The sequence below is a fragment of the Sminthopsis crassicaudata genome, chromosome 1 (genome assembly GCF_048593235.1).
Source record: "Sminthopsis crassicaudata isolate SCR6 chromosome 1, ASM4859323v1, whole genome shotgun sequence".
Lineage (NCBI taxonomy): Eukaryota > Metazoa > Chordata > Mammalia > Dasyuromorphia > Dasyuridae > Sminthopsis > Sminthopsis crassicaudata.
This window is the reverse complement of record NC_133617.1, coordinates 61057402-61073600: the sequence shown is the minus strand read 5'-3', so window position 1 is coordinate 61073600 and position 16199 is coordinate 61057402. Positions and strand designations below refer to the sequence as shown.

General features: G+C 39.5%; 1 protein-coding gene across 1 annotated transcript; it reads right to left on the bottom strand.

Moving 5' to 3' along the window:
• Positions 1-14652: 14652 nt before the first annotated feature.
• Positions 14653-15600, bottom strand: LOC141552086 (olfactory receptor 10T2-like). The gene has a single exon (XM_074284518.1). It carries the CDS (start codon positions 15598-15600, stop codon positions 14653-14655), a length of 948 nt encoding a protein of 315 aa, XP_074140619.1.
• Positions 15601-16199: the final 599 nt, after the last annotated feature.

The window sequence follows — 16199 nt, the reverse complement described above, 5'->3', positions numbered from 1 at the left end:
TTGATGAAAAAACTTGGTCTTAGATAGAGAATAACCTTGGTGAAATGAAGAGAAAGAAGCCTGAAGTATTCTGGGATGCGTTCCTTCAAGGGATAGGAAAGAAGAACTTCTGACTAATCAAATATGATCTGCTCCTGGCTCTGAATTACAGTCATCAAAGGTGAAACCTTGGGCTCTGACATGGGTCCCAAGTACAAGTGCAGATTAATGCCTGCAACACCAGAGGGAAAGAAGAGCCACCTAATTTGGCTGATCATTTTTTTGGATATCTTTCCAAATGTAACATACTAGCAGAGATGACAAAGAGCTAAAGCAGGGAATATACCCACCATCCACCAACAACATTGAAACTGTGCTTGCTTCTTTGTGGAGCATCACAGTCTTACCTCAGTTTACTGTTGTCTTGTCTTTCTTAAATACCAGACTTATAAGTGCTCAACTACAGCAGGATTCCGTGACCAGGGTGAATCCATAAGCAACATTTTCTGTTCTTGAGTGAATGAGATTTCCGTGTGTACAAAATTACCTGGAAAGTAGTTCCAACAGCTCCCTTATTGCCTTTGCAGTCACTTGGGGTCATTCAGCCTGCCATCACTATGGAAGCTTCAGAAGCTACAGAAAGCTTCACCATCCTGGGATCCTCATTCTGCCCTCTCCTACTGAGCCACTATGTTTTCCACTCTCAATTCTTCCCTTCCACATCCCCTAAGCAGCACATATGTGAGGCATCAGCTTTCCTTGGAGCAACACAGCTGTCTAAGAATGAGTAAGAATGGGAAGGAAGACACAACCAGCTGCACATCCCCTGCTTAGGAGACTTTTGTCCTCTCCAAGCTGCCTTTGGGATGCTGATGATCCTGATACATATTCTGTTATCCCATTAGTGGTTTCCAAGGTCGGGGAGGTAGGGGACTTGAACTATGGAAAGAAAGAGGCAGCACTTGTTTCCATAGCTGGGAATAAAGGCACCAACTTTTCTTTCTCTATCATTCTGAAGCAACCTGAAAAAAATGAATCAACAGCAAGGAGACTTAAACCTGGGAATGAACATTCCTATTTGGAATCCTGTCCTGGAAATACCTGTAGACATTGAGCTAAGAAGTAGGGAAAGCCTTTCCTAGCAGAGCAATGCAGTCCCAGGAGGCTCTGTTTTCTTAGATGGTTTTCCTCAGAGGGCTGATCTGGGTTCTCTTATGTTTATACATATTCCCTAGGGAAGTCAAACTGCCTTAGACTGGGCAGCTAGAAGCTTAGGCTTTGAATATTTTGTATATATTTGCTTACTTTATGCTGATTTTATAGAGAGAGACACTCACACACACATATACACACATTTGTGGGTCTCATTAGAATGTAAGTTTCTTGTGAGTGAACATTTGTTTCATTTTTCAAATGAATGTTTCCCCAGTGCCCATCACCACATCTGGTACATAACAGGTAATTAACAAATACTTGTTGACTGATAAAATTGATTAAATTTTGCACATTTTGCAACATCCCTTTGGAAACAATAATAATCATTGACATCTATGTAATGCTTCAAAAGGAGATATGGAGGGATGAATAGGAAATGTGGACATGACACTAGGAAGACCTTGCCTGTGACACATTCCAGTTGTGCAACCACAGTTAAGTTACTTAATTTCTCAATTAAGGATGCAAAGTCAGAAATATCTGTCAAATTGTTAGAGTTCTGAACTTAGAGATAAGAAAAAGTCCAACTCAAATACTGGGCAAGTGGATGGTGAATTGATGAATACATGGGTGGATGGGTGGGCAGATGGGTAGGTGGATGACTGGGTAGTGGTGGCTGGGTAAAAGGATGGATGGATGGGTGGGTGCTTAGTCAAATAGATGAATGCATGGCAATTGCTTTAAAACCACTGAAGCAAGACACACCTACAAGAGAAATTCTTAAGAAATATCATGTGAAACAAGAAATTTCTAAATTCTACTTCAAACTGGGGGGAGGCTTATCACTTTAAGCTGATTAATATAATTTACCTAAGTAGGGTGTACCCTGCTTATATGGCTCCCCAGTCCTGATCATCCAGTTATGACACCTCAAAGGTATGTAGAACACCCATATGGCTTCCTCTAGAAGCCTGCTCCCTATGCCATTCAGCATGGTTTTCCCTCCATCTGATCCCACATCTTCTAGAGCTCCCCACTGGACTCTTTGGAATCTCTGCTCTATTGTTAACAAACACCCCTTCATCCTGAGACTTCTCAATCATTATTTCTTCACTCCCTCTCTCTGGGGGAAAATCTGGATTTCCTCTGAGGATGCCATATGTCTTACAATCCTTCTGATTGTCCTACTGGTGACTCCTCATTTCCATCAATTAATTGGTTGATATCATAAGAAATTCTCTCTGGCCTGGTATAAAAATTAATCTCCCTAGGGGCAGCTGGGTGCCATAGAGGAGAGAGTGTCAACTCTGGAGTTAGGAAGATCTGAATTCAAATTCAGCTTTAAACATGGACTAACTATTTGACCCTGAGCAAGTCATTTAATCCTATTGTTCAGTTAGTCTAACTGTAAAACGAACTGGAAAAGGAAATTGTAAGCCACTTCAGTATCTTTCCCAAGAAAATCCCAAATGGGGTCAGGAATAGGTTGGTATTGAAAGGCCTAAACAACAACCACAAAGGTCACCTGCCTGGCCTATAGTCACATCTTTCTTGTATATGAGGCTGGCTATGAGGCTTCCACATGCCTACATTCTCCCACACTCTTGTTATTGTTCTAGTTCTGATTGGTGCTTCTATATTTGAGAAATAACCACATGACATTAAAAAGGTCACTGGGTTGGAAGTCAAGAGACCTGGTTTTGAAGCCAGACTTTGACCCCTCCCAATCTTGTCACCTGGTGTAATTTACAGCCTCTCAAGGCCTCAATTTTCTCATCTGTAAGAAAGGAAGGAAAGAAGCTTTATTAGGCACCTATTATATGCCAGATAGTATGGTAAGCACTTTACAAAAACTGTCTCAATTAGTCTTCACATCAATTCTGGAAGGTAGATACTGTTATTATGCCTATTTTACAGTTGAAGAAATTGAAGCTGAGTTAAGTGACTTCCCAGGATAGCTACTCAGTGATAGAAGAGATTCTATCTATTGATACATATAGAAATATACTATCCATTATCTCATAAATAAGAAGGGCTTGTACTAAAAGACCTCTAGGTGTCCTTCCAACTCTAAATCTATGATCCCATAATTCTGAGAGTCAGACTTCCATATGTGTGGTTGCAACACTGAGTGCGTGAATGAGAGAATAGGAAATAGGAATAGGAAAACAGAGAGCCATATTGGTGAGATTTCCTTTCTAGGTGCTAATGAAACTTTCTTAAGTTGTTTTAATCATTAAAAAAGAAAAGAAAAGAAAAGAAAAGAAAAGAAAAGCTTAAAACCCTCCTCTGACTCCCCTATCTAATCCAGGTATAAGATATTTTCAGCAATTTTGACACACATTTTCTCTACTGGCTACCTCTACTCCCTCACAGTGACACTCTTCCTAAACCTCTTGAGATAGGACTTCTGCTCCTAGCATGACTAGATCTACCTTTTCTAAGGTATACAATGAATGGCATCTAATAATGGGATTTTTTTCACCCTTTTTAAAATTTTTATTTTTATTTTATTTTTTATTATAGCTTTTTATTTACAAGACATATCCATGGGTAATTTTTCAGCATTAACCCAGGCAAAATCTTCTGTTTCAACTTTTCCCCTTCTTCCCCCCAATTCCTCCCCCACATGGCAGGTAGATGGATTTTTCACCTTTTTCTCAGTCCTATCCTTCTTGATTTTCCTGTAGCTTTCAACACTGTTGATCACTCCCTTTTGATGAAGAACTCTCTGTCTCCTTTCTTGGCTTCAAGAAGACCCTCTGGTTCTCCTACCTCTCAACTCATGTCTTTCCTTTTACTTAAAATGCATCTTCATTCTTGTCTAAATCCTTTAATGTGAGTATTTCTCAAGTGTCTATCCATGGTCCTCTCCTCTTTTCTTTGTCTGTTCTAGAGGTAGCACAGTGGATAAAATCCAGAGCCTAGAGTCAGGAACACCTGATTTCAAATCTGGCCTCTGATACCTCCTGCTATGTGACCCTTTAAAATGGGGATAATAATAGCTCCTATCTCCCCAGAGTTGCTATGAGGATTAAAGGAGATGATATTTATAAAGCACTAAGCATTGTACCCAACACATACTAGGCATTTATTGTTTCCTTCCTTCTCTTCTTTGGTGACCTCAATCCGTCCCCTTTCAGTAGTCTTCAGCTACCATATCTATTGAAAAGACTCCCAAATCTACATTTCTAGTCCTGACTCCTCTTCTGCTGGACCTGAATCTTCAGCTACATTAGGACCATCTCTTCCTAGATAACCCCCAGGATCACAAAGCCAACATGTTCAAATCTAAGCTCATTAAGTCTCTCTCTCAAAAACTGCCTCCCTTCCTGACTTCACTGTGAACCTGCTCCAGTCACCATCTTTCACCTGAGATTCTCTGACTTCCCTTTTGGTCCCCTCTAACTTTCCATCAGGTATCTGTTGATAATACCTCATCCATCTACCTCTCTTATCTGTTTCCATTACCTCCACTTGTACCTGACCTTCCTGACCCTCCCACCTTGACTTTTGCAATGGATTCCTCAAAGGTTCCCCTTGCCTCTGCTCTCAATCCCTTAGATCTTTTATGCTGCCAATCTTTCTTATTCATCGATTCTGCTTATATCACACCTCTTCCATCAAAATTCTTCACTGTCTCCCTAGAGCTTGGGGAATTACTTTGTCTGATATTGAAATGGGATGTGCTGGAGCCATTGTTATTTATACCTCAGAAATTGGGAAATGTTACAACACTAATGATTTGTTATGTTGATTGTCTAGACAAAGAAAGTAATAGATAAAGTGTTAACAATGCTCATAACATTAAAAGTATAACAAATACATTTTCTTTATTTTTTCTTTCTTTTATTCTTTTTTCTTTCTTTTTTTTTTTAATGGATTGTTAAGCATTTACCCAAACCTTCCTTCATTCATGTACCTCTACAATGTGATGCTACTCTAATTTTCTAAGATAATTTTATTCTCTTCTTCTTCTTCTTTATACCCTTTGTTTCTATGTATAGTCTAGCAGTGTGGCCAGATGAATGATGTTTCTTACTTAGAATCACATAGACCCTGGTTTGAATGGCACATTAGTGGTTGGGAAATCCTAAAAGAATCTCTTAATCTCTCTGAAACTCAGCTATCCAATTGTAAAACTGGCACCTGCTTCATGTACTTATTGTGAAGGTGAGATAATTTAAAGTATTCTGACAGTCGCAAGGTTCTATATAAATGTCAGCTTTCTTGTTATTAGGTAAATTGAACAGTTCTTTCCTCTCAAACATTCACTGGTCTCTTCTGCCTCTCTGACTTTAATTAAACTGTTCCCTCTTGATTTCAACTTATAGAACTAGAAATCCTTTAAAGACAAATCAAAATGCTATAGCCTCCAAGAAGACTTCCCTAGTTCCTCTTGTCCCCGAGTTAGTAATGGGATCTTCCTCTGAAGACTTCATAAAGCAGTTTGGGTTTCACTTCTCTCTGGCATGTAGCATGTAATACTTTGGTTATTTTTTGCCAGGTGCTAGGGACACAAAAAATAAAATGGTATCCCTGCCTCCAAAAGCTTATATTCTACAACAACATACGTATACATCAATAAGTATCATACAAGAAAAATAGAGAGAGGTAACAGTATTAGTAGTAATATCAGGAAAGCAATTGTTGAGTTAAACTTTGAAGGAAGACATGGATTCTAAGAAGCCAGAGTGAGGAGGGAGGGCATTGCAAGCTAAGAAACAATTTTTGTTCATGCATGGAGATAAGAGATGAAGTATTGTAATTGGGGAAATTCCCATCATCTGATTTGGCTAGAATGTTGAATTTCTTAAGGGAAACAGCATAAAAATGTTGGAAAGGTAGATAGGAATCTGCAGGTTATAGGAGACCTTAAGTGCCAGGCTAGGGAAATCCTTCTGTTTTATGTCTAGGCAATGGGGAGCTATTGGAGACTTTTGAAAGAGGGGTGGAGATGATAAGGCCTGTGCTTTTAGCAACTACATGAAGTATGCACTAGAAAGTAGAGAAACTATAAGGAAATAGATCCATTTGAGGTTAATATGGCAGTGTGGGCAAGAGAGAGAATTGAGACAATAGAAAAATGGAAATTTGGAGGAGGGTGACACATATATGAAAGTCATCTGCACAGAAGGAATATTTGAACCCACAGGTGCTGATAAATCTCTAAAAGATTATGGAAGAAAAAAAGACAAAGCCCAAAAAGAAAAACTCCCAAGAGGCTTTAAGGTTTGCAAAGTACTTTACATGTATTATTTAATTTGATGCTCATAACAGCCCTGGGAGAAAAGTCCTTTTATAGATATTCCATGGAAATGAGACTGAAAGAGATTTTGTGCTTCATCACTATCAGTATCTAAAGCACAACTTGAGTTCAGGGCTCTCTCTATGCCCCTGATAGCTAAGAGAAAGGGAGATGGATGATTACCCAGCATCAAGAAGAGACAAAAAGGGAGCAATTAGACAGGTAGGAGAACAATGGGATGATGTCATGGAGGCCAAGGGGAAAAGAGATTAGTCAGGGAGATTGGGTGGCCAACTGGATCAAAAATTGCAGAGGAGTAAAGAAGGATGAAAGCCAAGAGCTGCCATCAGATTTGGCAATTAGAAGATCCTCAGTAATTTATCATAAGATGACTCAGTAACTCAGTAAGAAAGAATGGTTTACCCAAAATTGTTGGGCCAGAATCCAGATTGCAAGGGATTGAAAAGTTATTATATAACGGTGAGGGAAGACAGGTATCCAGTTTATATCATGGTATAAATTTGGTTGTCCAAAGATTGATGTTAGATCTTTTTCATTTAATGTTTTTATTTTTAATAGATCTGGAAGAAGTAGAAATTTTCCAGCTTTTCAAATAAAAACTAAGCTCCCTTTTTGGATAAAAAGTAGAACCTGCAGGTATAAACTTTAGAAGATCTCATGGCACTAGGCTGAAAATTTATAGGAAAGAAAATACAAAGATAAGAAAGGCCAGCAGGGAAAAGAATATATACTACTTATAATATGATAGGCTTCCAGATATCAGTTAGGATTTTGAAAGGGCACTTATGTGGCACAGTGGATAGAATGCCAATCCTAGAAGTCAGGAAGTCTCATCTTCCTGAGTTCAAATCTGGCCTCAGATACCTAGCTGTGTGACTCTGCGCAAGTCACTTTATCCTGTCTGCCTCAACTGCCTCATTTGTAAGATGAGATAGAGAAAAAAATGTCAAACCACTCCAGCACCCTTATCAAGAAAAGCCCAAATAGGGTCACAAAGAGTCAAGCATGGCTGAAAAACAACAAAAACAAAGAGAAACTCAATGTAGCATTCATTCCCATCAGTCTCCCCAAATGTTAGACATCCAAAAGGGTATCAGGAAGAAACAAAAAATTATCTTTCTCCCTCTGTATAAAAACTCCACACCTGGAGTCTACTTAAGAAGAAACAGAATGAAATGGAAGAGAGCTCAGAAAAAGGCAACTGAAATAATCACAGAAGCAAAATGTATTACTACCCTGGCTTTACAGGGAAAGAAACAGACTGGGAGCCATGAAATGACTTGCCCAAACTAGGATTCAAACCAGGTCTTCCCATTCCCCTAATAAAGACAGCCCGAAGCTACAATGTGAAAGGTAAAAAGGACTAATGGCCCAGAGGCAAAAGCTGCCTACTTTAGCTGCTGGATAAGGGAGGGTAGAAAATATTCAGTGCCATTCCTTCTAGAGAGAGCCACACTTCCTTTGACTTCAGTAATAAGAAGTTCCATCTTAGAGAATTTGGGTGGCTGGGAGTCAGACATTTACCTATGTATGTCTCAGTTTTTCTTTCTTGGTGATGAGAATCTTTATTGCCTTCCAAACTCTGACAAGGGAAGGGGACTCTTGTGGGAAAGGAGTAAGTGATGCTAAGGAACCACTACTAGAAAAATGAAAGGGATTGGGGTTTATGAATGTAGATTCTCAATGTAGGGCTGGGGATAAAAATGTTGTGGATAGGACTGGGATATCATCTCTATTTCTTATTTAGCAGGTTAGAAAGCCTTTAAACTCAGTCTCCTTTGGACATGAATTATAGGACATTGTGGATAGTACTATTATCAAAACCATAGGGATAGAAATATGACCTAGACTTAAGAATTTCTTGGTCCTAAAATTTTGCCAAAACACTTGCTCTGAAAATCATCTTAAAGTATTACCTAGGATGCTGAAATAACTTTTCTAGAGTCACACAGTCAGTATGTGTCAGAGGTGAATAGAAGTTGAATCTAGGTCTTCCTGGCTGTAAAGGGCAAAAAGAGGGATGGCTAGGCCTAACTGAAAATTTTTCCTGCATAAAAGGAAAAAGTGGGGAGAGGTGTTAACCATCTTTCCAAGTTTAAATTAGAAATAATTATGATAATAACAGTTTGCATGCTTATAGCATTTTAAGATTTACAAAGCACTTTTTGAGTATTTCACTTGAAATTCATACCACCTCTCTAAGCAGGTGGTGCAATTATTATTGTCCTACTAGTGCAGATAAGAAAACTGAGGTCTCTAGACAGATAGGTGACAGTCATTTCTATAGCTAGTCAATGAAAAGGCTTGGAACTTAAGCTTACTCCAAATCCAGTCTTTTAAATAGTCAATTATCATTTATCAAGCACCTACAATGTGCCAGGCACTGTGCCCTTAGAGCATAAAAAGATTGTTGATGGGGGAGAGGAAAATGAGCTGGGGTGGGAGTCCCTGACCAAAGTGAGTTCAAGGTCTAATGGGAGAGACTACATGCTAACAACTATGTATGAATGAGATGTAGGTGGGACAAGTTGCTGAGGGACAAGTTGAAGGCACTGAGATTAAGGACAGGGAAAGGCCTCTTGCAAAAGTAAGACACTAAGCTGAGACTTGAAAGTGGCCAGGGAAGCTAGGTCATAGGGATGAGCTTATAGAGCATTCCATGGATGGAGGACAGCCAGCCAAAACCCTTGGAGGTCAAGAAAAAATGAAGACCTGGGAAGGAGTGGATATTGGTGTCTCTGTAACAACATCATTCCATCCCATCTTGTAGAGCAAGGCCTGAACAGCTTTTCTTTTTGCTTGTTTTCTGTTCTGTTTCACTTTGGGTTGACCTATTATGTTCTAGAGTGTGGATTCAAAGCCCAGGTCTACACTCACTAGTTGCACAATCTTGGACAAGTCACTTCCTCCCTTTGGTCTGCAATTTATGATGGGTTTGGGCTAGATGTGGTATGTGGTATGTGGATATGGTCTTATCCAAATCTAAATCTCATTTAACTATGGACTTCTCCTTTTTAACCTTGAACTGAGTGAGTCAAGGCTATGCCAAGGAAGCATCTTCTCAACCTCAGGGATATCCTTGGAAAGTTAAGAGGAGAATTTGTCTGGACATTTGTCTGGCCAGAGCTTGGACCCTCACCTCCAGGAGAGTACAGGTACGATAGCTCATTGATGCTTTTGTTCTTTGTGATTTAGTTGCCAGGTCTTTCCTAAAGAACTATTAGGGTTTTCATAAACTTTATTATCTTCAGGAATAACTGGTCTAGTCCCCTCCATTTGTGCCTGACCTGTTTAAGAGCCCAGACTTACCTTTGAAGGAGAATGGCAAGATATTTCTGTTTTCCCTCCAGGTTCTCTTCCTGAGGGGACTCTTTGTTATTTGGAATAGATGGGCACAAATTAAGAGTCTCATTGTATGCATGGTTCTTAGGAGGAAGGTAAAGAAAATTCTATCTCAGAGGGATTAGGCTCACTAGAAAACCTCTCCCTGAGGAGCTAAGAATGATAGAAGCACTACTTGTGGTTTTGTTCCTGGGATTTACATGATCAAAAGCTAGAAGGGGAAAAAAAACTTTGTACTCCAGGATACTCTCCCACAGGCCCCAGAGTCTGACTTACTTAAGTCAATGAGAAAAAGCTTTTTTAAAAACTCAATCACACAGTATCACTATGAGAGTACTGCTTATTTCAGCATGATCTTTTGAAGAAGTGAGAATGTAATACCAGAGAAACTGAGGCAAGATAGATATTAGAGAGTTTTTAATATTTTATTTGGATTTCTGAGTGAGAGATTGTGCTGAGGGCATGATCCCCTCAGGGCTGATGTCCAAATCATGCAGAGTTCTCAATGACATATATATCCTTGGCTCCAAACTCTGGGATCTAAAACAAAGGGTGGTGAACTCTAGTGAGCAGGAATCTCCAGGCAGGGACTATCAATCCGGTTCTGACAGTTTAAGGGGTAAAACCATAAATTCTTGATGACTTAGGAGGAGTTAGGAGCCACGAAGTCTGAACTCCTCCTTATCTTGAGTTTACACATTTACAATTTATAACTTTAGAGTAACTAGCCCTGAGTTATATCAGTCCTAATGAACCAGAGGGGGGATTTGCAACTAAGGGGATTGAGGCAGAACAATTAAGGGAAACTGAGGCAGAAAAAATTAGGGAAACTGAGGCAGGACAATTAGGGAAACTGTGGTGCAACAAGAAGGCTGGGATCACTAAAAACACTGCCTTAATTGCTCAAATGGAAACTATCATTTCACTGTCTTCAGAAATCAGCATTCAGAAATGAGTTTTCTTGACTGTTTCCCTGGATTTTTGAATATCCATCTTGTTCTATTACTAAGCATTCTGTCAATTAAATCTTAAAACATTAAATCACATTTTTAAATTTTATTTTACCAGTGTATTATTTTAATGACAAGCTATTTTAAACTATGTTTAAATGTGCATAGACATAGATTACATAGAGGATTTGATGTACCCCATGTGACACTTGGGTATTATATTGACATATAAAGCCCACATCAGCTGCCCTACTTAAGTATATAGGAAGATAAGGTGTCACTTTATAAATTCTCCAAAAAGGGAATGCAGTATGTAAATTTCCCACAAGATGCTACTATACTTGAGCCACTTGTCAAGTGGTCAGAGTCCCTGCTTCTGTTTCCACTCTGATCTAGTTCCTTCTTCCACTGGTCCTAATCATAACAGGTAGAGTTTTAAGGCATGACTACTGTTACCAGTCACAATCTGGCCTCAGCAATCCTATCACTAATTCTAGTGATAATATAGAGGCATAAATAGTGGATACTGACAGAACACAGAACCAACTCCCCATGTTTGCCATTGTCCACTCACATGGTGGAAAGGGGCTACAGAGTCCAACTGTCACAATTCTTCCTAACTTCAGTAGCCAAAGTGTTCATGTAAAGTCTCTCTTGCATGGAAATCTATAACCTTGATTCCCAGAATTAGTGGGCTATTCTGTTGCAAAACAGGAAAGAACTAGAGCCTATCCATAGCCATTCTCTGTTCCCTTCTTGTATGACCAATAATGTCACTCCCAATAACAAAGGAAGAGAAAAGAGAGGAATTCTGAAAAGATCTCATATCCCAATGTCTCACAAATCTATTTCCCCTTATTGAAACTAATAGTGGCTCCCTTAGCTTCCAGCTGAGGTGAAATGCTCACTGTTTTAAAAATGTTTTGCCGGTATAGATAATATACTTCTACTCGTATATGGTAGTAGTTTTAATTTCTCCAAGTTCAAAATATTCTTTACTCCTTGATCTTATAACAATTGTCTCCTGACTGTTCCACAATCCAAGCACTCTATTGCTTGGCTTCAGCATTTTCTCTGGTTGTGACCTATTTCTCTTCCTCTCCAATTATTGATCTCTCCAGTTTCTTTTAAGTTCCAACTAAAATTCCATCAAGAAAGCCTCCCCACCCCTCCTTAATTCTACTGCCTTCCCTATATTAATTATTTCCAGTACATAGCTTATTATATATATGTTTACATATTGCTTTGTACATTATATTCCAAACTCTTGAGATAAGAAACTCTCTTTTCCTATTTTAAAAAAATGTTTCTAGCACTTAGCACAGTTCTTGGCACATAATAGGTATTTAATAAATTTTAATTGTTTGATTGATTATATCTAACTAAAATTATGGCACAAGTGAGCCCTTACTAATGTTTTTATCTTTTGTAAGTTAGCCAAAGGTATTAAAATCCAAGGTATTTAATAAAATAATATAATAAGTTAAGAAATAATAAACATTTCCCCCATTAATCTGAAGTAAATTCATAAATCCACAATTCAATTCAATCTTCAATTCTGTTCCTTCAACAAGCATTGACTGAGTACATATTATGTGCTAGGGAATAAGGATGCAATGATAAAAATAAGACAGCCCCTACCCTCAAAGAGTTTGTATTCTATAAATACTATCCATGGAAAAAATAGAGTTATTGGAAAACACATGGAGAGAAGCGTCACACAAGCAGGGAACATGAATGGCCATGATAGCAACAAAAAGCATACTCATAGAAAATACATGTGACTAAAGTACACATTGAGGAGCAACTCACAACTCAAGGCTACTGATGGCCTTGAATATACACTCTTTCTACTGGTCCTGCAACCACTGGCACTTTGTGGCATGAAGTTTCTGTGAGAAGTTTCTGCAATTTTGAACTTGCTGTATGGGTCCCTGGTGCCATCACTGCCGGCTACAGCTCCATTGGGCATGAATTTATGAGATTCTTCTCTATCTCTAGCTTGTGTTTTCATCCAGAAGGTTACTCCTTCCTCAGAAGCAGTCAGTCAACTGATATTTGTTAAGCATCTAGGGGCCAAGCATTGTGCTAAGCACTGGGGATACAAAGAAAAGGCAAAAAGAAGGCACTAGCAGTTGGGGGTAGGGGTGAGGTGAGTAACAATCAAGAAAGCAGGCTAGGATTTGAACTGTCTTGGAAGAAATTACTCTTAAAGGAAGATGACTGGTTCTACTATGCCTCTGTTAACTGCAACTAGAGACTTTTCTGTGCCATAACACACTGGAGAAAACTAAAATTATGATGTTATCATTTAATAATTGATTTTAATTCTGTAATTAATCCTTATTCTCCATTTTGCCAAGCTCCATTTCTCAGTTAAAATCAGAAATGTGGTCTCTCCCAGTCAGAAATGGTCAAATGACATTGTCATCCCTTTTCACTTAGCCCTGGGACACCTGTTTTGCATTCCAAAAAATAGTTTTTGGTTGAGTCCCTCTCCAATGCACAGTTGTCTCTTCTTGTAAAAGGAGGTGTGGTTTGGTTTCCCCAAAGGAATGGCTAATCTTGTAGTTCTGACTTGGGGGGGTCTAATTTCTAGCCAAGATTACTAGAAGCAGTTGAAGCCCATAAAACAATTAATGTTCTTTAATTGTTTCATGGTGTGACCATCTTCCACGTCTGAAAAGAAGCCACCTTTTACTAGTGAAGCTAATTGAGATATTCTCCAACCACCCAGAAATCCTCCCATTTTGTAGCTCAATAAAATGGGTTTCCCCCAAAATTTCACCTAATTGAGAGGGGCTGTCTGACCACCTTTATTAACAGCTTCATGCTTCACTATTAAGAAACTATCATTTTGCTTGGAGAAACTGTTTCTGTTTGTTATTTTCTCTGTTATATTGTTATGCTTCTCTGTTTCTCTATTATTTGCATTTTACTTGCTACATATCCTAGTCATCTTTCACCTTTCAAAGGAATTCTAAAGATGATCAGAAACATTTACAATCTTTTTTTAAAGTACTATAACATTTTAAAAACTATTAATCAAAATTTTCCAGTTTCTTGTTCTTTCTCTATTCTGGGGGTGAAAGGCTGAAACTCTGAATAGGTGTACTGTAATCAGATAGCCAAGCATTTAAGGCTAATTATATATTGGACAATATACTCTATTAGCATGGGCGTGGAAAATGGCCATTCCCACTTTTCCGTGCTGGCTCAATCTTTTGGTGTGTACGGATAATTGTAGGAGAGATTAGGTAGGGGAATGAGACAAGCCAAAGTCACTTTGGAGGAAGACTAGGAGAAGGGAGATTGGTGGAGAGCTTGTGGGAGTTTTGTCCATCCCCTTCACTTCTCCCCCTAAAGACCAAGGACTTTTGCTTATCCTGACTCCAGCTGATTCCGAGGCCTCCAGGGAGCTAACCCAGACTTCACAGGGGAGGAAGAGTTGACATGAATGCAAACTCTATCGTATCTATCTTCACACCCATTGGATTAAAGCCAGTAAAAAGTTGCTTCTCTTCCTTCCAAAGATTTTCTGAACTGTTTGGCATGAAGCACAGTCATCCTGGATCCCTTAATGGTTCATATGCCCAGCCAATGAAATTATGACAAGAAAGTAGAGGAGGCTATGGGCATTGATGACATCCATGCTCCTTCAACAAAGCCACTTTCAAAGCTAATTAATTTGGAATATATGGATGCAGAAGTAGACTATACAGCTGGATGATCTGCTGATGTGAGCATTCTAGAATTATGGGAAAGGGGTTTAGAGATAGGCAATTGAGATGTCTGGCCTCTAGTTAAGGTGTGGTCTTAGATTGGTCTCCAGTTAAATTGACATCTGACTGGAACCCTGGGACAATTAAAGCTGTCCACCCAGCTGAATTTGGGTACATGAGTCCCTTTTGAAATTGGAGTATTGCTTTGTTACTTTTTCTAGCTTCATCCTAGCAATTAATCATTCTGGGTCCTCAGTTTGCGACCCAAGGTCCTCTTTAGTGCTACTCTAACCTCCTTATTACGTAGGGTGTACACCACAGGGTTGAGCAATGGGGTAACCACTGTGTAGAACACGGCCACCATTCGGTCCTGATCTGGGTTGCTCCCTGACTTTGGTCTCAGATAGATGATTGAGGCACATCCAAAGTGCACAATGACCACTGTGAGATGAGACACACAAGTGGAGAAGGCTTTGCGCTGTCCAGCAGCAGAAGGGATCTTCACAATGGCAGCCACAATGAAGGCATATGAGAGCAAAATGAGGAGGAAGGAGGCCAACACCACGATCATACTAAAGAAGAAAATAGTCAGGGCCTTGGCTGCACTTGGAGTACAACTAAGTTTGAGAACAGGGGCAATGTCACAGAAGAAGTGTTCCACTCGGTTGCTGTGGCAAAAGGAGGAGGAGAATATCAGACAAGTCTCAGTGACAGCCACCAGAAATCCAGAGCAGAAGACCAGGCTTCCCAGATAGAGACAAACAGACGGCCTCATGATCACTGCATAACGGAGTGGGTGGCAGATGGCCACATACCGGTCATAGCCCATCAAGGTGAGGAGGAAACAATGACTGCAGCCCAAGCCAAGAAAAAAGAACATCTGGGTCCTACAACTAGGAATGGAGATGACATGGTTTTCTATCAACAGGTGGACCAGCATGTTGGGAATGGTGACCAGAGTGTAGCAAGTCTCTGAGAGGGACAGGACCCCTAAGAAGCAATACATGGGAGTGTGGAGGGTGTGATCCAGGTAGATGATGGTAATGATAGTGACATTGCCACTGAGTGTGATCAAGTACATGAGCAAGAAGAGAGTGAAGAGAGTAACCTTCAGATCTGGAAGATTGGAAAACCCCACAAGCACAAATTCTTTCACTATCCATGTCTCATTTTCCAACTTCATCCCAGGAGCCTACAAGGAGATAAAACAGGAAAGGAGATTTTAACTTCCATCATACCTAGAAAATAAATTTGCTCCATGGAGCTTGGTGTACCACCCTACTATTCATTTTGACTATCTCAGTCTTACTCTTCTCTTGCTAAATATCCTGTCTAATTTAGGTTCATCATCCCTGAGTTAGGACCTCTTTGCCTCTGTGCTTCAGTGAATGCAGTTCATCTACCAAGGAATCTGTCTGATGACCCAAACAATCCAGTTTTGTTTGTTTCACAAGACATAAAGTCCCCAATATGAATATTATTGTTCCATAAGGAATGGTGGATGGTTTCAGAGAAATCTGGGAACATTTGTATAAACTGATCCCGAGTGAAGTAAATAGAAACAGAATATTGAATAATAACAACAGCATTATAAAGAAAAACATCTTGAAAGACTTGAGGACTCTGATCAGTACAATGATGAATTAGAAGGAAGGAAGGAAGGAAGAATCACAAGCCATATGGATAGAACACACTCTAAAGATGGCCAAGGAAATAAGTGGTCTGGATGCAGGAACAATAGCAATTCTTCAGAGAGACTTTAGCTGAGCAGAAGTTCACCTT

Coding starts and splice junctions, on each gene's coding strand:
- LOC141552086 (XM_074284518.1), bottom strand. CDS start 15,600: ATGAAGTTGGAAAATGAGACATGGATAGTGAAAGAATTTGTGCTTGTG.